The sequence below is a fragment of the Athene noctua genome, chromosome 1 (genome assembly GCF_965140245.1).
Source record: "Athene noctua chromosome 1, bAthNoc1.hap1.1, whole genome shotgun sequence".
In the NCBI taxonomy this organism is placed as follows: domain Eukaryota; kingdom Metazoa; phylum Chordata; class Aves; order Strigiformes; family Strigidae; genus Athene; species Athene noctua.
In genome coordinates, this window is record NC_134037.1 from 125136628 (window position 1) to 125161826 (window position 25199).

Genomic DNA, 25199 nt, shown 5'->3' on the forward strand with positions numbered 1-25199 from the left:
ACATAAGATCTCTGACAAAAGACAGTCTTGTAAACTCAACTATGCAAAAAGATCACCACCCTTGTACAAAACAGCTGTAAACCATGGCCCAGTTCAAACTCTACATTCTTTTCCATTCTAAATACAAACTTTCTAACTGTTGCTTTCCACTCAGTGCTTATTCCCATTATTTGGGTGGTACAGTCCTAATGTTTGGAGAGGTTTTTAATTGATTAAAAATAGCAGGATTTAAGAGGAACACACTGCAGACAAATGCCTGTTTCTATTTACAGAAATTATCTGAATAATTCTAGATACATTTCTTCTGAAAGAAAAGTGCTATATAAACAGATGGACTACTCTAAATTTTCAACTGCATTGAATGCTAATTATTATATTTATAGAGAATACACAGCCAACTACTGAAGTTGCACTCACAATATTAAGAAGTGAGCATACTAAAAATTTAGCAAATTTTCCAGAAAGCCCTACAAAACACAAGAAAGTTTACTTGATTACTTCTGTAATTTAAGCAAAATTTCAGGAATTATTCCTCTGCTTAAAACACCAGCAATGTTTCTCCTACCTGAGGATGAAAGAAGTGAAAATGACCTCCTATATTACCAAGTGCAGTTCCCAAATACCATAATAAATACTTTTGTAGATTATACTCAGGTTCTCATCCATTATATAATGTAAATTGTTTTCAAATATTTGGCCTGAACTTACTAATAGTCAGTTCTTTCTCCAGCATTTATTCATTGATATAGTTATGGACAGCAATCATATCCACGCTCCTTACTGTGTTTATACCAGGCCAAACTCCAAGCAGGTCCTTTCGTATGACTGAGCTCACCATCCCCTGCGTTTAACACATCCTCTCATCCTCTCTCAAGGTCATCCTCCTTGACCTTGATGATTTGCATGCCATGTTCCCAGTGTATATGCAGTTTTGCCAGCACCATATACAATGCACTCCTACTTTCCACTCACCACACAAAACATCTAACTGATCCTTCCAAGATTGATTTATCTTTCATGTGGACATACTATCTCATGACAGCAAAGCCTCACGCCAACCTCCTCCTTTTCCACGGTGTACTAAGTTATTAATCCTGATGTTTTTGCACTGCAAACTATTTACCATCAATCACCCTTCTACTGCTCTAATCCTTAGTCATCCCATCCTCTGTGAGATGCTCTGCTAGACAAATTAAGTCTCCCAGCTTTAATATCAGCAAACTTCATCAGTTAACACACCTAAAAAAAAAAAAATTTTTTTAAAAAAAAAGCTAAACATGATCAAGCCCAAAAATAAGCTCCAACACCATCGCCCCGCCCCCCAAATCCAGTACTACCAACTTCCTACCCCTCCCAGTACCACCGCTTCCATTGCATCCTCTGTATAACCATTTTACTTTTGTGTTGGGTTTGTGTGTGTGGCAGGGTTTTGGTAGCAGGGGAGGGGCCTACAGCAGTGGCCCCTGTGAGAAGCTTCTCAAAGCTCCCCTGGCTCCAAGTCAGACTCACCTCTGGCCAAGGCCGAGCCAATTAGTGATGATGGCTGTGCTCTGTGATAACATAAGAAAGGGAATATGGGAGGAAGAGCTGGAGTTGTGAGGGAGACACTTCTGCAAATACCGAGGTCAGTGGAAGAAAGGAGAAGGAGGAAGGGGTGAGGTGCACTGGAGCAGACACACCCCTGCAGCCCATGGTGAGAAGTCAGGCTGTGCCCCTGCATCCATGGAGGTCGCCGGTGGAGCAGATGCCCTCCTGCAGCCCATGGAGGACCCCACACCAGAGCAAGGGAAAGAATGTGAGGAGTCCTCTCCCTGAGGAGGAAGAAGCAGCAGAAACAACAGGTGATGAACTGATTACAACCCCATCCCCTGCCCCCTGTGCCACCGAGAGGGGAGGAGAGAGAGAAATCAGGAACAAAGCTGAGCCCGGGAAGAAGGGAGGGGTGGGGGAAAGGTGTTTTTAAGATGTGGTTGTATTTCTCACTGTCCTAATCTGATTGGAAAATTAAGTGGTGATGGTGGTGTTTAATTTAATGTTCTTTTTCTTCCCTTAAGCAGTCTGTCTTTTGCCCATGACTCTCTGTTCTTATCTTGACCACCAAGCCTTTTGTTTTATTTCTCTTTCCCACCCCTGAGGGGTAAGGAGGGAGTGAGCAGCTGTGTGGTGCTCAGTTGCCCTCTGGGCTCAAACCACAACATTTTTATTTAAATTCTAATTGCCACACTACCTAAATAAGGAAATAGTTTCCTATGTGTCCCAGGGTCAAACGCTTTCCTGACATCCACAAAGATGAGAACCAGTACTACAGCTATTTCTAGCAAGGATCACTGATGGACAGAACCAGACCCAGCACATACTGACCAGACAAACCAGGACCAGCTAGCTCTAGAAACAATCACAGACTATAAGACAACATAATAAGTATTCATTAAATAAGAAATGACTATTTAAAAAACAACAGATTTACAGGGAAGAAGGTCATTATTATTGTTCCAGTTTTAGAAAGATATATGGCAGAAATACATATACCATTTTAAAGAAGTCTTCACAAGAAGAGCGTTCCTTAAAATTAAAGTCTCCTCACCAGCCCAGCAAAGATGAGTCATTCAGGAGGCAATATTAGCCAAAGTTTGAGTCCCTCCACAATTTACCTCAGCATAATGAGCATAGGCCAGAGTAGCAGTTCTGAATTTAACATTTATATTGAGCTTTAAATGTTTAGTTCCGCTAGGTAGTATTTTAGAAGACTATTTTTCTTTCATTTTGAGAACAGAGTTTATAACTACTTTTCTGGTAACTGATGAGGGTATAATCACCTTACTTTTTCCACAGAAATAATGTGCTACGTTTTACTAGGTCAGTGACAGCAAATATGAGTTGTCATTTACGTGAAGTTTTTAATGCAAATTAAAGGACTATTAAAAGGTCAGAAAACGCAAAAAATATAATCTCTTTGATCTCAAGGCAAACATTTGAGGATGCTACAAAAAGACAGAATGAAGTGCCCTTTAAAAACTATCAGTCTGATTTTGTGTACCCAAAGCATAAAATAATTGGTGCTTTAAGCTGGCACAAATGGCATTAGCAACTGGTTGTATGTCATGAAGTCACTAAGATTGTTGATACTCTTGTAAAGCTGGTAAACTCAGTTGTGGAAACTAAAATTTTCTTAGCAGCTATACACATCTTCCCTTAATTCAAATTCCAGTGAAATAAACCCTGTCTAAAAAACCCCTCAAATTCTATCATTAACAGTATACAATACATGTATATGTATGTATAATTATCACCTGTATACATATACATAGTATACTGTCAATTGACTTGAATTCTCTAAATGGCAGCATTTACAGTACAGCAGTTGAAAGCCAGGGGAAGAGACACAAGAAATGCCTATGCCTTTTAATTACATTTAATTAAACTAGTTTCACAATTTTAACAATGAAATAACAATGAAAAAGTCATTGTAATTTGCAATAGCCCAAGATACTAATTTAACTGAAGAACAGCATAAGGGGATGCCAAATGCTTGAACTGTAATCATAATAGAAGGACATCAATTTTAACTAAAAACAATAATGAATCAAATACCAAACAAGATCAAAGCATCAATTAAAAAAAAAAAAGAGTAAGTCAAACAAAGAGAATAAACATATAAAAATATAAAATAAGTGGAAAGGGCAAGTTGACAAGAGTATAACACAAAATACGGTCACAAGAAATTGGCATTATTTGTATCAAAGGGAAGTGTCCTTTAAAAATTAATTAAATAAAAACAACCTATATTGAGAAATCTATAATCTGGCATCAGTCCCTAATACCAAGGCCAAAAGAAATTTCATATCTAATAATAAAAAAGAATACTTAAATCATATTTCATAGCCAAGACACACAATCCAAATATTGACTGAAGGGTACAGTTCCCAACACATTTTTGATAAGTTCAACTAAAATGGAATGGAAAAAAAAAACAGAAGGGAGTAATGTTTTACATTATAATTACATATAATCTAGACTGCAGTATATTCTTGGCAGATTGCAGTTTTGCCAGATTCAAGTATTTTTAAAATTTAGGGCCCATTTAGATAATGAGAGTAAACGCACAGCTTTGTCAACTACTAACAGAAAATGCTTCCTTGAAAGATACAAAGCTGCTGCACCTTTAGGGAGAAAATGCAAAGCAATCTACCCAAACCTCAAGAAGCAATCACTGACCTTTGCACTTTGCTGATTGAAGTGAACCCTAACCTGGACAGCTGCCACCTTTTTTGCATTCTCAGAAAAACCTCCAGGGGACTACTTTTTGCCAGCTAATACAAAATAATAAAAAAGAAAGTCATGTTCACCAAAGGAGGTATGACATTTTTTCTCTTTACATACTGTAAAAAACGAGGCAAGTTTTTCTTCTTCAGTGGCAAAGCTTTATGTTATTTTTATAAGCCTACTGAGATTTGAAAACATTACTGCACAAATGCTGCATATCATGGCAGACTTGCCTCTCACCTGAATTCTCAGTGATTCCTGACAGGTACTGCTGCACCTCAAAATTATAGATCTAGTAGAGGCAATTCATCCCACTATGTAAATTAACTCAAAATAAAAGATTAAGGCACTGATATGGAGTGCATTGTAGCACTTTTCAATGACTTAGAATGACTGGCAAGTAAATATCACCAACCACAACAGACAGAGGGCAAATCTACTCTTTCAATGCTAAGCCTTTGAGGCAGCCAAGATACTAAGAGTTTCATATTTTCAGAACTTAAATAAGATCTCATAATGGGCCCCATTTTTAGTATTTCAGTAAAAAGCAGACTAGGTGTTTGAAACATTTATTTAAATGTTTCATTAACACAAACTGTCAGAAGTACATTAAAAATACCTTTAAAAATGTTTCCAACCAGGACTATGTGAAATCAAAGCCAGCTTGAACTTATTATGTACAACGTCCTTTCTTAATGAAAACCAGCTGACAGGTGGATTGAGACCAGCAAGATCACTAGTAAACAAAAGCTTACGACCTCTGAATAGTACTTGTTGAGTTCAGGATAAACTTCAATATTGCTTTACCAAAAGCAATCACATTAAACATTTAAATATGTCATTTAAAAAGCTGAGAAAACCTTCAAGTTTCCTATCTAAAGCACCTTAAACTTGGACAAAATTACAAAGATTTAAACCTAAAACTAAATATAATTAAATTCTTTCCCAGGCATATTTCAATTAAGTGTCTTAATGAGTTGTCTTAAATTCAGCTAATCAATTTAGGTCTTAAGAAACTGTCAGACTTAGAGGAAAATGGCCAAAAGAAAATTCCTCATGAGCAAACCCCCTCAGATGTCCCTGGGTAAGGAATATAGTAAGATACAATTTCCCTAGGTTAAAGGAATCTTAAATCCTTTGCCTTCTACTATGCTCCCTATATATGACCCTGACACCAGTCAAGGTGCGTCACACCACAGCCTCCTTCCCTCCACAGCTCAGAACTCCATGTTCAATTTTTCAGTCATCTCTCCACTGGCTGCAGAAGCCAGAGAAAGAAATATTGGGAAACTACAAAGTGATCACATAATTAAAGACTGTGTAAATAGAGGTAAATGGCAAGGGGATTACAGTAGTTAAGCTGGGCATTTTAAACATCTACATTTCAACTGGCCAGAACTGTGTCTTTAGATTTGTCACATTATCAGTTGCATTTCTCAATGGAAAAAGTTTTCCTTGCAAACATTAAGTAAGGTGGTTTATGTAAGCAAAAAGACAAATGGATCTGTGCTTTCTTATAGGGGCCAGTTAACAACTCAAATGAACATGAGAAAACAAACTATATGCGTCTTTTTCCTTTCTCACCTTAACACAGCTAATTCTTGGTTATGTGATAGTCACTCTGCTCAAGTATAAGATCTATTCTTTTCCTCAAAATTCAGAGTGTCCTGGCAGCAGGTAATCAGTAAAATAAATGAATATTGCAGAGCAACTGCCATATCAATATTCCAAACTCCGGTTTTCTCAGAGTTCCCATTAAAAAGCTGTCACCACAGATGCTGCAGAAGCACAAATGACAGGTGGATCCCACTGGTAAAAAAAGAAACAACTAAGAACATGTCATTCCTTCATGGAAAATATAATCTACAATTAGGTATCCTGATTTTTTTTAAAAAGCTTCTGGACAGCTTATCTTGTTCCTTAGAGCAATCAAACTTCCCAAGACTAGGATATGGGATTTTTAATGGTTTCCCTTGATCAGAATTTTTTCCTTAAGATAAACATCCCCACATTCAACTGAAAAAACAGAAGACAAGTCACTGCTTTTTTTGAAGATTCCAACATGGTATTTTCTCGAGTCACATCAGCACTCTCCTTGGCCAACCACCACCTTATCAAACTCTCATGCTGACCATGCCACTAACCAGCTGAAATTAGAAGTCTGATACTGTAGCTTAAGCTCAGAAATGGAAATAAAGGAGGGTGGTAAGAAGCTTCTAAGGGCAGGTAATAAACCAATTTCACTCCTTACGGCATCAGACTGTTTCTTTACAAAATTAAGGTCTGAGAGCCTTTGGACTGCTACAAAATACATGAAGTTGAAACACTTCTTTATGTTTTGAAATGCAACCCATCTCCAGATTTGTTCCCTTATGCTGTGTGAACACAGACATAAAATGAGAACACAAGGGGAAATGCAAAACAGTTAAAAACAAAAAAACAAACCTCCAACCTTTGACAATCAAAGATTTGGAGAAATGCTCATACAGGAAGATACTTTTTAACAGAAATAATGCCATACAGAAAATCCAAGAATGTAATGAAACTCACTCAGAACAAATCCTTCAGCAACAGTTTGACCAGATGCTGTGACTCAGACTTTTAAAGAAATTAAATGTAAATATTTAACAAAAAGCTCTACAAAAGTTGACATTTTGAAGATAAGCAAGTCCTTAACTGGTCTGTTGTGGATTAGTTGGTCTTAATCACATCTGCTGGATTTATCTAAGGGTAAAAACTCCAAATCTAGAAACAGTGATATTCATGGATGAACTATTACTAGGTCAGAAGCTGCCTGAACTCACAACTCTTTTGCTGAAAAAGTTCCTGAAAAACAATGAGACTTCTTTCACACAGAAGGAAGTTGTGCTGGGGAAAACAAAAAATTAACTACCCCATAGCATTCTGTCTATAAACCCTGTGTTCAGATATTCATACAGCCAAATCCACCTGAAAACAAATGGGAGTTAGGCACCTAAAATACCTTCAAAGCACTAACTGATGTTTCAGTACCTAACATAGGGATAACCTGAAACACTAGCACATTACCCTCCAGCAAATAAAACTGAACCTGCACTCTCTTTAACAAGGCTTTATTGGATGAGTCAATCACCAATGACAAGATTTTTGATTTCCTTCTGAGAAGACTGGAGTGGAAAGATACTAAGTTACATTAGATTGTCAGGGTTCAGTATTCTCTATACTATATGTCTCAGTAACATCCTCATACACAGAGGGGAAAACATAGAAGTGTACCAGAAAAAAGTATTCTGCATAATAAAGCAATCTTGTTATGGACCAATGGGAAAAAGCAACAACAGTGTCAGAAAAACAATTTGAAAACAACACAGATATGTTCACAGGACTTTTTGCATTTGCGTTGATGGGTTAAACTATTCAGACTACACGCTGAAGACATGGAACAGACACACTCCTTACTTCTGAGTGCTGCGTTGCCCCCTGGAAGACAGGCAGACATATCATCAACAGTTTTCCAGACAACTAGCATATACATAGTCATCCAGCCAATATTAGGAAATATTGGAAATGTATGCCAGGAAACATTAGAAATGTCAGCATTTGGAAGGATATTGATACAATGGTTTAGAATGTAAAAAGATTTCTCAAAGCATAATATTACTCAAAGAACTAAAAGAGGAACAAGCAACTTGCACTGCACAGCACAAGAAAACATTTACTGAATGGATCAGAGCAACAAGAGGTAGGAGAGGAGAAAAAAAGATTTCAAAAGATTGTGAAATCTGGTTCAGGCTTACTAGTAAGAGTTCCTTAAAAGATGAAGCAGAGCTGAGTATTTAGCTTGTTTTGGATGGGAACTAGTTACATGGACACCCTTCTTGCTCTGCAGACCGGCTCCCTTACAAAATACTTATCACAAAGAGATCAACCAAGACAAAACACCGAGCAGCAGCTGAAAGAAATTCGATTGTGTCTAATTGTGATTGACAAGACAATTCCAGATTAAAAAAAACCCAAAATCTATCCCAAGAAAACAACTTTGAAATATTTCAGATTCCCATTAAAGTGACAGCCTACACAGTAACTAGGAAAAGCTGTTCTGTTCCGTATTGTATCTGTGAAGCTGCTCCTCTTCTTAGTGGGCATCTGTTAAGCAAGTTTTTGTATCCTATAAAGCTGCATATACACTATCAAATCTCTGTCCTATGTTTGACTATGTTCAGCTTAACACAGGTATGGTTTCTGGAATAACAAAATAAATTTTGAATCAGCAGCCACAAAAGTAGCAGGTGCTATTTGGGGGACAAGGGGAAGAGAGGAGGAAATATGGAACACACAATCAGTGAGGAGGCTCATGCTTTAGAATCTGTGGACATGCCAAAGCTACATTTTGTACTATTCTAGGACTTCAATAAAAGGCTTTTAAACGTTTTTTTTAAATGTTCTTCCTTTATAAATAATAAATTATTTATATAATCATCAGTTATGAAAGGGGAAATTGATTCCCTCATGCATACGTACATTATATAAGGCAGTAATTCCTACTGTGTTTCTCCTTTTCAATGGGGCAGACAAATAGCACGATCCTGTTGGCTGTCAGAGTCCCTTTCAGCACAATTAAAACAAAAATTTTAGTATGATTAAGACACTTAGGTCTTCCAAAAAGAAGAAACTTCTACTATCCAAAGCCACAAAAAAAATCACAACTGAGAAGAAACTTCCTAATCAGATTTTTCCTTGTCTCCCAGAGCATTAGACCACACCACCCTCATCAATCAGGAAAAGCTATTAAAGCGTCTGCAACAATCAAGATCAGAAAACTGTAGTTTTGTTGTGAACAGCTTACTGTGAAAGTGCAGGTGCTCCAGCAGCAGCCCACACAGGCACCAATAGCTCTCTGAAATGAATGTCAATTAAAAAGGCAGATGCAGAATGCAGAACTGCTTAAATGAGCAACTGATAAGATAGTCAAGCTAAAATGATGCAAAATCAATGATGCTATTCCTTTAAAGAGTAAGGGAATTACAGGAGCAGTTCTTAGTCTCATAAGGTCAGCTTACTTTTTCCATTTTTCATTGTTTCTCTTTCACCCTCATAGCTGATTGCCCCATGCTCACCGCTGACATGCAGTTGTCTATCAATACACAGAAATCCTATTTTTGTAGTTATACCCCAAAGCACCACTACAGTTAATATGCTGCAAAGATTTCCATCAGAAGCCTTTGCAGATTTAAAGTAATTTTTCCCTAAATTTGGCCTACATTCCCGAATTACAAGGACAAACTTAACAAGCTGACATGCCGGCTCCTTGACACTTTAGACCTTGTACAGACAGAACTACTACTGACATCTGAGAAAAATTCTCTGAAGAGAACTGCAGGATTTCATAAGAATCACAGAATGGTTTGGGTTGTAAGGGACCTTAAATATCATCTACCTCCAATCCGTCTGCCATGGGCAGGGACACCCTTCACTAGACCAGGCTGGCTAATTGTAAATAGAGGTGCCTATTTGGTGGCCCAAACTTCCTGGACACTAGCCTGTAAAGTCCTATTTTCCAGCAGCATATGAAACTTAAACCATCAAAGCTGTCATTTTCCATGCTGGAATATCTGATGCAGGTTGGTTTCTGCCCCCACTAGCTTGGGTTCAAGGAAAAACTATTTGTCTATTTCAAAAAATGAAGTACAGAGAGCATTTTGCTGTCTCAAGTGGAGCAGGCTTCACCTCTTTCCAGCTTCCTATGTGTGACCACACTGAACATACATGAGTCTCAAAAGGAAAAATAAGTCCACATAGGGCAGCGCTGACATTTGGAGCAGAGAACAAAACTTTTCTTGACATTAGTGACCCTTCCTAGCAGGAGGTACTATACCTTCCAGCTAAGAGACAGCAACTCTGCCCTCAGAATTCTTCATGCTGGTATCTAAAAGGGGACAAGGGCCTGGCTGGAATAGAAAGAAATAGGATATATCTTAATTCATCCTCTTCTCCCATATGCATTACAATACAGTCTTTAATTACATGATCATATATTTTCTACAGGACCTGTGAATAATTCATTCCATAGACTGTACACTCTGGGAATGAATCAAGAGAATGTAGTGAACTAAACTATTATCTACAGGACTCCTACCTCATTTGTTGCTAAAGCTGGATGACGAATGAGTCATGAAATTGTAGAGTGGAAAAAAAACCCCACCCTAGTCTCATAGCTAATACATTTATTCATTTTTAAAGCTATTTCTTTCTTTTTATGTTTCTTTGGGGATGGGAGAATTAAGAAGTGTTTCACTTAACTAGAGTTGTGTTTTATTTATTATTTACCTCGAAATTAATCTCTACTTTGGTAGAGATGAATCTGAACTAATAAATTACTTTAAATCTATTAGTCCCTTCCTCAGGGCCAAGATGTAACCCTTGTTATTGAAAGAAATTGAAGAAAGGAGTAGGACTATGCATACTAGTAAGGAACAGCTACCAAGGATAAGAAATAGACTTCAGGAGTAGCAACACAATAGCAAAGTCTTTTGAAGAGGAAGATGCACAGGCTTAGTTGCTGGCACATTCCTGTCCCTGACAGCTCAGCTACTGAGGTACAGAGCAAATGAACCTGAAGAGACACATGGCAGCCAGACTGGACCTGCCCTTTCCTTCCTTCGTTCAGGAGTACAGCCTGATTGCAGCAGCAGCAGATTTGTACTGTCAGCTGTGTTTAAGACATCTCTTAGTGGATTTCCTTAAAAATATAGAGTTTGTCATTGGAAAGAAAAAAGAACAAGCACATTACTCCAGCAGCACTTCTACCACAATACAGCTGTATGAATCAAGGCTATGCTCATCTGCCAATTAAGACATTGTCAGGTGCACAACAGTACCATATACTCAAGGCTAGCAGAATCATGCAGTAATAAACTCCTAAATATACTGCTAAAAACACCAGCAGAATGAAATGGTTCTAGTTTTTCATATCCAATACACGCTGCCATCAGAAACAGTTCCTTGGTGAGGGACTCAAGATAAATTTACATTTTCCATCCAAACTGTTGATGTTGAAATGCCTCCTTACTCTCCCATAAAACTAAGTCCAATGAGAAATTTACATTCTGTCTTTTGTCCTCACTACTTCTCTGCTGATCTTTAGAAGAAACAGCTTTCAGGGTATATTTCTTCTTTTTTCTACAGGCTGAATCAGTAGCTTCCACTGCTTTCAATTTAGCTCCCCTTCCTGCCACAAGAAAAATTAATAGAAAAACAGATCAAATGCCCAGGAGGAGTTGTTGAACAAGTGGCATCTGAGCTGTAGAAAGGATTTCAAAAGCAACTCACTCTGTCTGACTCCCTCTCATTTGAAAACCACCTACAAGCCCTAGAGATGGATTAAAGCTAAGCATGGCCTGGATAATCTACAAATGCAGGGCCCCAGTTGTAGAGAGGGCAGCAATGAAATACTTGGGAGTATGGTTATTCCTAGAAACAGGAGGACCTCTTTTGGAATGCACAGCCTGGATCAACCAAACTATTCAACCCTGCCTTAATCCGTGGTTGGTGAACTCAGAAACGGCAGCCCCTGACCGTGCTTCTCTGATGGTCCAGGTGGTTTCAAGAGGGAAAACCAGTTTAAAACTGCAATAAAAACCAATCAGTAGCATTACGCATCTCATGATAGCAACTTTCTCGCACAAACTGACAGTTAAAAGTGGTCAGCCCACCGCAGAGGCATCACAAGCAGCTGAAGAGACTGCAAGAGAAAAAGGAGGTTTCTTAATAAGATAAACACAGGTGGCAGACAGACTTGAAATCACACAACTATTTCTTTTGAAATCTATTATACTTTTAACTGCTGCACTCAGCATTCCCCAGGTGGCTGGGACCCTTTCAATAGTGTTTCTATTAGGAAAAGAGCTACAGCAGATCAGTAGCACCAGTTCCCAGTTCAGTATTTTTTCTTCCTCTGACAACAGCAAGCTAATGCTGAGAGTAGACAAAGCACTGAAAAAAACATTAGTGAGTGAAGAGCAATGAGAGCAGCTCTCCTGAAGACAAAACAGTGTGTATCTCAGGACAACCATATAACCCCTTAAAAGTTTCTGTTTGGTTGCTGTTATAGAAATTTCTCTCCACTGTTTGTCTTTTATTCTCAGTTTGCATTCAGTTACCAGACTGAAGCAAGTGGGATGATCAGGTAAACTAATAATCATCATTTAATAACGGCATCTGTTCAGTAATATAGTATGAAAAAACAATGGCTATTTAAGGTAAAACAAATCATTTTCGAATGAACTCTGTCCAAACTGAAATTCCAAAGCAGAAATCTGTGTACTGGCCAATAGCATAAAGATCCAGGGATGTAAATACATTCATTTTATCTTAAAGACCAAAAAAATAAGGGGGGAAGGATATGATGTTATGTTTTCATGTCCCTGATTTTGAGAAGAACAATAAAGTCCATCTGTAGAGGCTTTGGAGGAGGGAAGCTATGTGACATTTAGTAATGACAATTTGTCCCAACTTTAAATCTTCTGACCAGAGTAGATGATTGTATGGACTACAACCACTGGCAGTAACTGCTACACTTGGGAAATAAATAAATAATGCACAAGGCCAGGTATAAACAAGATCAGACCCTAATAAAACTAAGAGCTAAACTAGACATTACTTGTCATTGCTCAGGAGGCAGAAGTTGCAGGTAAATACTGTACAAAGACTGAGAACAGTAAACATTCCCTTGTTGAAAGACAACTTTCACAGAAAAAGATCAAAAAAACCCAATAAACTTATTAAATTTTAATGTACTGAAATTCAATTATAAATCTACAGAAGTGATTAACAAAGGGGAAAATGTTAAAAGAAACTGTTATAAATAGAAGCTGCACATCATTGCCACTGGCACTTCAACTGCAAGATCCATTAAAAGAGAAAGCAAATAACAGAAATGGCCTGGTGAAAGACCTATATGTCCAAAAGCCTGTTTGCTTTCTCAACTATATTACCTGGTCAAATATAAGATACCTCTCCCTGAAACTGTTCTTTTATATCCCTAAAATATCAGAGCTACAATAAAGTTAAGAAAACAAATACCTTCTGAAGGCTTTAGGTAATTTGTCAAACATTCTAGCCATACAGTCATTTGAAAGAGAGAGTTGAAAAATGTACTGACAAATAATTGCAATAATTTTGAATGTACATCCCACCTGTAAATTGTTGTTCAGAAGCATTTCTGTCAAAACATGTACTCAGGTTCTTCAGGACTTGCTCCTAAACCAATGTTTTGGCATTCTCATAAACTTATTTTAGTAGAACCAAACAGCAATGAAGGTTAAGATATTGCAAATCATTTTGCCTTAAAATATCCGCATTAAATCTGAATTAAGCATGCAGAAGAACCTGATTTTTGTATCTGCAGTGACATCTAGTGCAAGAAACCAAACCCACATTTAGACAGGCTCCTAGAGAAAGAGAAGCTATTATCATTTATTGTGTGATTTCTGAGATAAACAAGAATAATTAACATCAGCCCTAATAAAACTTCCTTAGTATCTTGTCTTCTGCACAATATTCACAAGCCAGCTAAAGGGAATCCTATTAAGCATAATATGTTAATAAGAGACTATTTAATGCAAATGTGCATTTTTTCTTTCCATACAATTCCAGTTTGATAAATGTATAGATATTACATAGTTGTTGGATGGCAAAAAAATGTTGAGAAAGCAAACATCCCTAGGAAAAGAGTTGTTATTCTATTTATTCTATCAACTTTTCTAAAAGAAAACAAATTCAGCAGCAACATCTGACTTAAATTCTTTCTGCCAGCTCCATGGATACGCAAGCCTATTTTAATTTTGCAGTGCTTTCTAAACCGCTTTTTTAAAAGTGCAAGCAGAAGACATCATTTGCAGAAAGGAAACAAAAACTGACTGCAAGCACACAATGACTGTTGTCTAATATAGATGACAAATAGATGAAATTATACAATAACAAATAAAATTTGTTCAAATTAAAGTACAGATTTAAGTCTCCCATTAAAAGTACAGTTATGCTTCAAACACAGCCAACAGACATTCTAACCAAAATGCAACACCAACATGTCTAACTAGCAACAAATTTTACAAAAATGATTCACTTACTGAAATGTGAAAAAACCTTAGAAACAAGTGTTATTTCTGCCAAACATACAAATAAATACATATGCCAAAGCTGAAAATGAACAGTTTAAATACAGTATCATGCATATATCATTTTGTATATAAATGCACACCATTCCTGTAACTCCCTTTTTTCATTCGACACATGAATGTAAACACAACTATTTCAGGACCTGTGTTCCAAAGCATGTGTCCAGAAGTCTTAAAAATTCATATGTACTTTATAAGGGCAGGTGAAAGCCTGTATTGGCATCTTTCGTAAAAACATAACAATAAGCAATTTTCCAGTATCTAATTTACCCAATGGTAAAATGATTAGGTCGACAGAAATAACAGCAAACAAGATGAATTTTTGGTTCATCAGATTAATTTTATATCATTTATATCTTTTTTTAAAAAAAAAAAAAAAAAAGCAGCTATTTACTAGTGATCTAGGACAACTACCTTATGCATTAGGTTCCTAATCTTCTAGTAATCTTACTATGGAATAGGCACAAAACTCACAAGACTTTGTTGGTTACTAGAGGTATTGAAAAACGTCACAAGTACTGGTTTCTGGACAAGAGTATGCCATGGTTAATGAACTACCATTACTAGTGATGCAGTAAGTACTTTTAAAAAGTTCTAGTTTGTTCTTCAGGAGCCCCAGCTTCTTGCCTGACTTCTCTGCCTTAAGGCCATCAAAAATGGATTTAGTAGACACAAGAATTTTATGTGAAAGTAGCAGGTGTTAATTGAGAGCACTTTTCACCTAAGGTTGTTGAAACAAAGACATCGAAGAATGAAGAAAACAAATGCTCATCGAAGGGCAAGGTACTAAAGTAGAACACAAAACAAGTGAGAAGAGGAAAAGGAGACAAGCTAGCCAAGGTTAATGGGAAGTAACAAAAAGGCATAAAACAGGAGAACGGTGATACATGCCCAGCCTCACAGGCAGAACTGAGATAATGGGCGTTCAAATACCATTCTGCAACTGTGGTTTAAAAATTATCTGAAAATGCAAATAAATGTAGGCTAATGCAGCATTTATATAGAACACAACAAACAGTTCTTGACAGAGTTCACTACGGTACACAAGCCAGAACAGAAAGGAAATTATTAAAATCCAAATCTATTAGCTTCCGCCACTCTAATCAGCACCTCAAAGACCAACACAATGAGTTTTGGTCTCCTCCTGTCTTTGCTGGGTATAGCCAAAATTCCTAAAGAAAGGAAATTCCCCTGTTTAGATGAGTAGGTCTACCAAAATAACTGTTTGATATTAGTCTGTATTTATTCATCATGGCAAGTTAGAAGTATTTAATCTCCCCCAAAAAGACGCATGATAAAAAAAAAAAAAAAAAAAAAAAAAAAGTTCATGCTTGAAGACAGACATATAGTTTTCTTCCCCAGGTAGGGAACAACCTTTGTTAAGGCAGAAAAATGTACTATTAACCAGTACTCAACCAAAGTGCACAAAAAAGAAAAAGATCAAATAAACAGTATTCAATAACATATTTACACAACATGTGGTAAAATGCTGCAGCAGAATTAGGATTATTGATGAAGGTAAGGCTGTCACTAAATCCAACAGGACAAAGCCAGCTGAAGTAGCTATTAGTTAAACTAATGATCATGAGAATTAGACACACACAAAAAAAAGACCCTGTCCTTTAATAGACTGTGCAGACAGATATCTCTGCATCCTTTGACATCAGTTGAGCTCTGCCACACAAAGCTAATGACATGATTAGAATCAAACAACAAGATAAAAAAATAAAAGTTAAGTCTAAATCTACTTAAAACCAAAAAAAAAAAAAAAAAAAGCAGCTAAATACCTTAAAGGTAGGTACAAATGACATACATCAAAAACGCAAAAGCTAGAAGTCAAACCAATTTCTACACAAACAGTAAAGGGGAGAAGAAACTTAAAAGGAAGTTGGTAAGAAAAAACAGTAGAGAATTATATAAAAGAGTACACATTTTAGAAAGATTAATATAAAAGCTGCTAAAGGTTAGAGAAAGAAATTGGAACATGCACAAAAGATGATAAAAATAAGATGCCAGTAAGAGAAAAAAGATCTGTAGGAGAATGACAACACATGCAGTCAAATATAGCAGCCACATCAAAAGAAGTTTTGTACCAATTAAATGCTCAAAGAAAGAGAAAAATCAAAAGCTGGATAGGTTATCCTAACATCTTAGAAAGCATCCAAAGAAATTACAGACCTCAGGATTGATCTTTAACAGAACAATAGTTTAGTCCTTTCTCTAAGGAAAAGAGTAAACAGTTTTCTTCCCTCTTCCTCTTCTTTTTGGAGATGTGTATGGAAGAACATTAACAGAAGGTTAAAAAAAAAAAAAAAATCCATAGAAAGATTCAATGACAGTGAGTTGAAAGCAAAATCCTAGTTAAGTGCGTGCTGAGGTTGCAAGACACCTGAAGATAGAAAAGCAATGTAAATGTAAAGCAGTGCTGTTTTGTAAGGAACAACTCTTTTGATGGCTGGTGACATTTGAGAAAATAACCCAAAGCCTATGGGATCACTGTGGGTTTTGATGCAGCATTTTACCCAATGCTGAAGCATCAGTCCACATATTTAAGTTTATTAAGGATTAAAATATCCTCACTTAGATTAACAAGAGGGACAGGGGACTGTAATACTTAGGTTAGTAAGGTTAGTGTCATGTTGTATCACAGTGAGGAGGTCAAGGATAAAAAAAAAGCATCACCACTGGAAACAATGCTTGTCACTTCAGAGAGATTACCAACACCAAGAAGCTGCCATGCTACACAATAAAGAATACTTCATAGGGAGTCAGCACCAGTTTAAAACCCTGATGTATGCAGTGTAAGGAAAACGAGAGAATTTGGGCTTTAGGTGTGAGTTGACAGTAATTCAGACTCCAGAGGAACCCAGACAGTTGCCCTGCAAAAGGGCTGCTTCCAAATGCATGAAAGAAAGAGAGCATGCTATCAATACTACCATCACCAGTCCAAGACATGCCCAGTCTGACGGAAGCATATATGAAAGATTATACAAGATGTTCACAGCTGATAATGGCATTCAGCCATACAGACTCTGCACCAAATCCAAAACTGACAACATGTATAGATAGGATAGTTCAACATACTTGTCTAAAGATGCACACTGATGGAAAACCATAACTTCAGGTGAACTACATAGAGACAAACATCAAAGGGGATAAAAGCTACAAGCAGAAATAACGAAGAACACTGGGATGTACATGTCAGCTGCACACATGGCGCTGTGCCAACTGAAATAACTGGAATTTTAAGCTGCCAAATACTTTTTAATCAAAAACTTGCCTTCACACAGTATCTTCTCTTCCTCAGTATTTTCTAGCTGGATAGCATTTTCCATTTGCTATGAATTATTTTCAAGGTAGCATTTAAATTTTGCTGGACTAATTTACAACAAGGTTCAAAATAACTGGCAAGGGTGAACAAGTTTATGGAACCTCTTCCCTGCAAAACAGTATGCATCACTTCTTTGTCAATTCTGACGAAAGCACTATATTCAGTAAAAGCAAAGTAACTTTTCCCAGCAGTATCTGTTGATCCAGAAGACAACACCAGCATGCCCTATGAATCTGCCTTCCTGTATTTTGCAAGGCTTATGTAAAAACTTTTCAATTATTTTGGATTTAAACATTAACAGATTTTCCCATCAGTCTGTGAGAACAATTCAAAACTATGTGAACTCTGATATTTAAAACTTAGTATGAAAAAGCATAACTACATATAATAGAGTAGGAAATCCCATTCAGATACTACTAGCAAGTGCGCTTGCATCTGGCAGGCATACATGAATAGGTAATAGGTAGCTGTTTACATGAATTTTCAACATCAGCTGCCTCAAAGATTTGAAGCAAAAGGTGTTAGGGACTGAAAAGCAAAAGGTTTTTATTTCTCCAAGCCTGCTGCGAGACAGGAACTGAAAGGCAGCAACTACCTCAGGACTGCAAGCTCAGGGGGAAGCAAGGCAAAGCAGGTTTTAGACATAAATACAAACATGAAGTTCTAAGTTACTTAATGAATAATGTCCTGAAAATTACTGAATTATGGCGTAGAAAAAGTTGCCGTTGTGACTGCAGCAAGGTAGACATACAAAGACAGTTTCATTTCTGAAAGGGTGACGAGACATTCTAGTTCCCCAAGTGAACAATGTGTACAGTCTGTGTGGAAGAGGTGGTACATCAATAATGAAACAAAAAAAGCCAGTAAACTCATAGGGAGTCCATTACAAGAAACACTACCGCTCTCTCTAGCTTAAAATCTGCTTTTCAACAACTCAGCCTGGCAAACTTCCAGAAAGCCCTTTTCTGCTCGTGTGCTGGCAGTGATTTCAGGAATCATTAAACAAAAAGTGAATAAAAATATGGATAGCTTCAGTAAAATGGTGTAAAAACAGTACAACCAAGAAATCTTTTGCAGTTTTTCAGGGCCAAGAAAGTTTTATCAACTGCCTTTAACCCAAAAGTGAAATATAAACTATATTCATGTACTCAAATATCAGCATATGAAAGTACAAAATACAAAAGCTGTATGAATTAAACAGAAGCTCAGTACCAGAAAAGTTGAGTAACAGCTTCTGTGTTAAGTCCTTTATAACCAGCTATTTAACAAATGCAGCTTTCCTTTGTTTATATGAATTGTTCAGTTAACACCTCCTACAATTGTCTAATCTGTACAAGAATCAATGTTTTCCAACATAAAGCTTTAAAAACTTCCTACATGTTATATCATGTTTGTTTTCACAACTGACCAAAATTCACAAATCCTCCATGTGACAATGAACTCGCCAATCCAGACATGAGTAAAGAGAGGATTAATAAAGTTCTGTGTACATACAGATGCTTCAAAATAACACAAACTGGTAAAAAGGTAAATAAAAAGGTAAAATTGGACCTAAAACATCTCTGAGGAATATACAAATGGTAATTCCCAGTTCAGTATCGAGACAGACATTAAACAGTCCATTCTGTCATGCCATCTGCTAGGCAGTTACCAACACTGCTCTATTCTCTATGCTATTTGTGCTTTATTTTTATTTTTAAGCATGAAGCCATTCAACTTATTTGGAAGTCAGATAAAAGACACAGTGGTGAACTTAAAAAAAAATAAAGGAATCAAAAAGTAATACACAGCAAAAAATCAACTACAAAAAAAATCAAGTTTCAGATCAGTGATAAAGGGGATTAAAAAATGACTTCTAAATGCTTGTTCAAATTGCACTCCAAATGATGTGTTTCATGTTCAGCATATACTGCAAATCATGAAAGCTTAAGTTTTATTATCAAAATTTTTATTTAACAGAATAGTTAAAACATTTGGCAAAAAAAATCTTAAGTCTATGTTATGGAAAAAAAATTGTGGGAATTATACCTCTGTGTGTATGTGCACGTGCACATGTGTGCTTGTACATGTGTAGGGAATCCTAAAGTGGCCCATTAATATATCACCTCAGACTATCCCCCTAATCATAAGCCAAATGTCAATATAAAAATCTTACTAGTACAACTGGACAGCAGGAAAACAAAGATACATGCAGAGAACACAAAAGCCTCAGTCTACATCACGCAAAAAACCACAGTATGGAAATTATCAAATTGCTCTCTTAGATCTATGCTAAATCTACAAACTGCAAAAGAGCACTGTGTAGATTTACTTGCCCCAGAAGTAGTCTGGAGCCATATGAAGAGTGCAACACAGGCCAGCTTATGTGTTCAGACTGAACATTAGGAAAAAATTTTTCAGAGAAAGTGTGGTCAGACAGTGGAATAGGCTGCCCAGGGAGGGGGTGGACTCACCATCCCTGGATGTGTTTAAGGGTCGTTTAGAAGATATGCTGGGGGATATGGTGTCGGGGAGAACTTCGTAGAGTTGTGCTGATGGTTGGACTCAATGATCCCAAGGGTCTTTTCCAACCTGTTTGGTTTCATGAAGACCTACTGAGGGAGACTCAACTGCAAAAATCCCATCAAAAGTTGTTTTTCAAGTTTACAAGCCATTTCTGACCGAAATGTGAATCTGAAGGCCAATGCAAAAATCTGTATCCACTATCCACCGCATTCACTGAGATACACAATGTAAAATAAAAGGTGGTTATTCACAAGTCTTGTGGATACAATACAAATACCAAGAGGATGAGAGATCCACCTGCCTGTGCCTCAGCTTTTCTTCATTTGCAACTCAATAAAACATTCAGTAATTTAAAGAAGAGTTGTTAGAGATAAGCTGTTTTGCACTATGAGGTCACTATGCTGAAGGAAAGAGTTGTGCAACTTATTACTTAAAATCTTATTCAAAAATACCACTGTGTCTGCATATTTACTCCTAAAAGCCCTCAAAAATTAAGTCTTTGGAATAAGCTAAAACAAGACTGAGAACATTTTGTGTTGTTAAAAAACAAAGAAGGCGACTTAGAACAGAAACTTTTTTTTTTTTTTACAGAAACACTAAGGCTAGTTCAAATGCCAAGTTAAAAATTTATTTATTTGCCTTACTTTCAGAATATCTTGAGTTTCATTCCACTTGTTTGTCCATTCTTTGGTCAGTTCTTGCACCTATAAAAGAAAACAAATATTAAAAGACATGTGACTTTTTCCAAAATCCTTGATAATACATTCTCAAAGAAATACTAAATATTTGTGAAATCCCATCACAAGGGGGATGTTTAATACTTAAACATGAGAATGGCACTGTTGCTCCTGCAATACGTGACCATACCCACATCATCTCTCTCAAAAACGAACATCACAAAATTCTTATTTATAGCATAAAATGAAACAAAGGACAGGGATATTGCCTTCAAATAATGGCAGGCATTTTCAAAGATAGGGAATTATTCCCTAAAGTGCTTCATCAGTCCTACGAAGTCTACTGCCCTAGATTGATCCCTTAGTTGTAACAAGATGACAGCTCTTTTCCTCCCGCGCAGGTAGGCATGTTTAAGCTAAAATGCCCTCCAGAAGATGGTATGCAGAGGAAGCGGCAGACAGGCAGCCTTCAGGAGACAATCATAGCAAAGCTTGCTGCAACTTAGAAATCATGCACTTGGTTGAAATCAGCACAGAGTGAGAAGCTGCTTGCAAAGGCAATACAGACAGCAAGGGTGCTGGGAATACAATCATAGAATCATTCAGGTTGGAAAACATCTCTGAAATCATCAAGCCCAACTGTTAACCTGATGCTGCCAAGTCCACCACTAAACCACATCCCTTAAATTCCTCCAGGGATGGTGACTCAACCACTTCCCTGGACAGCCCTGTTCCAGTGTTTGATAACCCTTTTGGTAAAGAAATTTTTCCTTATATCCAGTCTAAACCTCCCCTGGCACAACTTGAGGCCATCTCCTCTTATCATATCACTTGTTACATGGGAAAAGAGACCAACACCCACCTCATAACAACCTTCTTTTCAGGTAGTTGTAGAGAGTAATAAGGTTTCCCCCGAGTCTCCTTTTCTCCAGGCTGAACGCCCGCAGTTCCCTCAGCCACTCCTCACAGGACCTGTTCTCCAGACCCTTCACCAGCTTCACTGCTCTTCTCCGGACACACTCCAGCACCTCAATGTCCTTTTTGTAGTGAGAGGCCCAACACTGAACATAGTATTTGAGGTGCAGCCTCACCACTGCTGAGTACAGGGGGACAATCACTTCCCTATTCCTGTTGGCCACACTATTTCTGACACAAGCCAGGATGCTGTTGGCCTTCTTGGCAACCTGGGCACACTGACAGCTCATATTCGGCCAGCTATCAATCAACACCCCCAGGCCCTTTCCCACCACACAGCTCTCCAGCCACTCTTTCCCAAAGCTGTAGCACTGCAGGAGGTTGTTTTGACCCAAGTTCAGGACCCAGCACTGAGCCTTGTTGAACCTCATACAATTGGCCTCAACCCATTGATCAACCTCTCCAGATCAATCTGTAGAGCCTTCCTACCCTCCAGCCGATTCACACTCCTGCCCAGATTGCTGTCATCTGCAGACTTACTGAGGATGCACTCAATCCCCTTGTCCAGATCATTGAAAAAGATATTAAACAGAACTGGTGCCAGTACTGAGCCCTGGGGAACACCACTTGTGACCGGCTACCAACTGGTTTTAACTCTATTCACCGCAACTCTTTGAGCCATTTTTTTACCCAGCAAAGAGTACATCTATCCAAGCCATGAGCAGCCAGTTTCTCCACGAGAATGCTGTAGGAAACAGCATCAAAGGCTTTACTAAAGTCCAGGTAAACAACATCCACAGCCTTTCCTTCATCTACTAAAGGGGTCACCTTGTCATAGAAGGAGATCAGGTTGGTCAAACAGGACCTGTCTCATAAACCCATGCTGACTGGGCCTGATCACCTGGTTGTTCTGTATGTGCCACATGATGGCACTCAAGATGATCTGCTCCATAACCTTCCCCAGCACCAAGGTCAGCCTGATAAAATGTTAGGTTTTGCCCTACCTTCCCTACTCATCCAGTTGTCCATCTCACTAAACTTTCACAGCTTCCATATCACTAAAGGTTCTTTTCATTTCAGAGCCTTCATGGTTTTTAGAAAGCAGTACATAGAGGGTGCTTCAAGCAGATCCACCTCAAAGCTCTGGCTGACTTGGAATCATAATCACAGTAAATAATAATATATATACACACACACACTTTATTTTTTTAAAGCACCAGATTTCTGTAAAGGAATTCAATAAGCAGACTTTTAAAAACATACACAAACTTTTATTATTTGAATTCACTTCATCTGCAGAAGAGCTGGGGAAAAAAAAAAATCCAACAACATCCCTTTATTATTTTACATATAAAACCACTGTAGGAAAAAAAAAAAATCTTCAACGCAGTTCCTCCAAACATCTCCACATTTTCCGCCTATGGCCTACTTTCCTAGTTATCTTTGCAGATCAGCTGCAAATTAATCAATAAGAACTAAAGAAACTCATCTCCACCTGTATCTCAAGATCTCAACAAAGAAGAGTAAGCACATTTTTCAATGCATTATTACCATTCCTAGTGCTGCTAAATGGAATGTTAAAACAACAAAAAAAATTAAAAGATTAAAGAAAAACATGAAGAAGATCTATCCTAAGTCTATTCACCATACCAGAACAATTTTTATTGCTCAGAAACAATTTTTAAATTATTCTTATATAAGGACAAATCAACTCATTAAAGAAAGTCACCATATATTTGTCAGATAATTTAAATATGGTGATAAAGTCTTTAGATCTGTATAAACAAATTAATTATAGCACTCATTCAATTATATAAAAGCTATAACCACTGCAGTATCTACTAAGATTTTTCAGTAATTATGTCTATTGTAATTATCATGAATAGTAATCACATAACCTTCTAATGAGGCTGACAAAAGATAATAAAATATGCTCGATATACTCCCCACACAGAGAGGCCAACCCTTCTGAGTAGGGCAAGCGGTGATTACTGTCAGAGCATGAATAACATACTTTTAATTAGCATATAGTCAGCAGTTTATACTACTCAGCTACTGTTAGATAAAAGTCTTTCATCTGTGCACAAAAATAAAAGTATACTACATGTACTAACAGTATTATCATTCATCTCTGACTCAGCTAAAAACTTTAAAACCTAGTATGAACAGGAAAAAAAATAACTTGCAACTGAAGGTTCATACTATGGTTATGCAAGTCCTACTTTAATTATTGAATACAACACAGTAAGGATTCCTGCATATACTACAGACTTGCAAAATGCATTTCCAGCAGAAAATTGACTTCCAGAGAAGCCTGGATTCTACTTTGCAGCTATGGTTCATACTAATACACATTTCATCCATTTTTGTCATGAAGTTTATTTTTAAAATGTCATTTCACGGAAAATTATTTCAACACATCTTTAAATTGGGTATTACCAATGAAAATCCCAAAAAGCGCAGACAGATACTGTTCCAATTACTTCGGTCAAAACAGGATTCTCAAAGCAATGCATTCATTCTCTAATTGTAAAGGGGTAAGCAGCACCCATGTAAACCTTACAATTACAAACCTTACCAGCTAAGAAATCTCTATTTTTAAAGGCATCATATCTACATTTGATTGGCATCTTGCTGACAGTTTTCAGAACTAAATATCTGCTGCCATGTAGGTGAATGATTCCAAATACTTTCCCTTCTTCTTTTCCAAAGTCTGAGTAATACTAATTTTTTAAAAACAGGCAAGTATATCGAAAAGAATTAACACAGAATGATAGAATAAAGAATGAAAGATTGAAAATTAGAGAAATGAGAGTACCATTATACCTATATTCTTTTGGACCCTATAAGTATATCTTAACTGTCTGGGAATTTTTCCCAGCCTCTCTACTAGGCTGGATTATTAAAATAACTTGGTGTGAGGCATACTATGAAGTACACCTAGATCTTAGATCCTCCCCAAAAAAAGACAGCTAAATAAGGCACTGAACATATTTGTACATACCAGATTTAAAGATGAAATTTTCTGAAAACCTACCCCACGAGTTATTGATTCTGTGAAAACATAAAAGAGTTGCCCATTTTGCCCATAAATCTTTTACTGTATTTTCTACACAGTGAATGCTTTGTTACTGTGATTACTGGTTACTGATTACTCTGATTTAATGTTTTTTCCCTCTCCATTCTATATACAAACATACCTTTTTTAGTAAGGCAAGTTGGCCTGGGAACAAATATTTTCATTAAATAGAACTGTTATATAAATACCAAAGAAATACTTTGTTCTTAGTTATAACATTATCTTACATTAGTAGGATAACAAAGTTCACACATAGTTGTTGTTTTTTTTTTTAA

The 25199-nt window shown here is 37.1% G+C and overlaps 1 protein-coding gene across 5 annotated transcripts in view; it reads right to left on the minus strand.

Annotated features, from left to right (window-relative positions):
• The window catches only part of KIF16B (kinesin family member 16B), a 141601-nt gene that overhangs the window by 81829 nt on the left and 34573 nt on the right, over positions 1-25199 (minus strand). For all 5 annotated transcript variants that reach the window (XR_012634549.1, XM_074918368.1, XM_074918280.1 and 2 more), the window contains exon 12: positions 20898-20957. Coding sequence is in view for 4 of the 5 variants with exons in the window: in XM_074918368.1 (XP_074774469.1) it covers positions 20898-20957 (60 nt within the window). In the remaining variant the exon portion in view is untranslated. The remainder of the gene's footprint in view (positions 1-20897; positions 20958-25199) is intronic.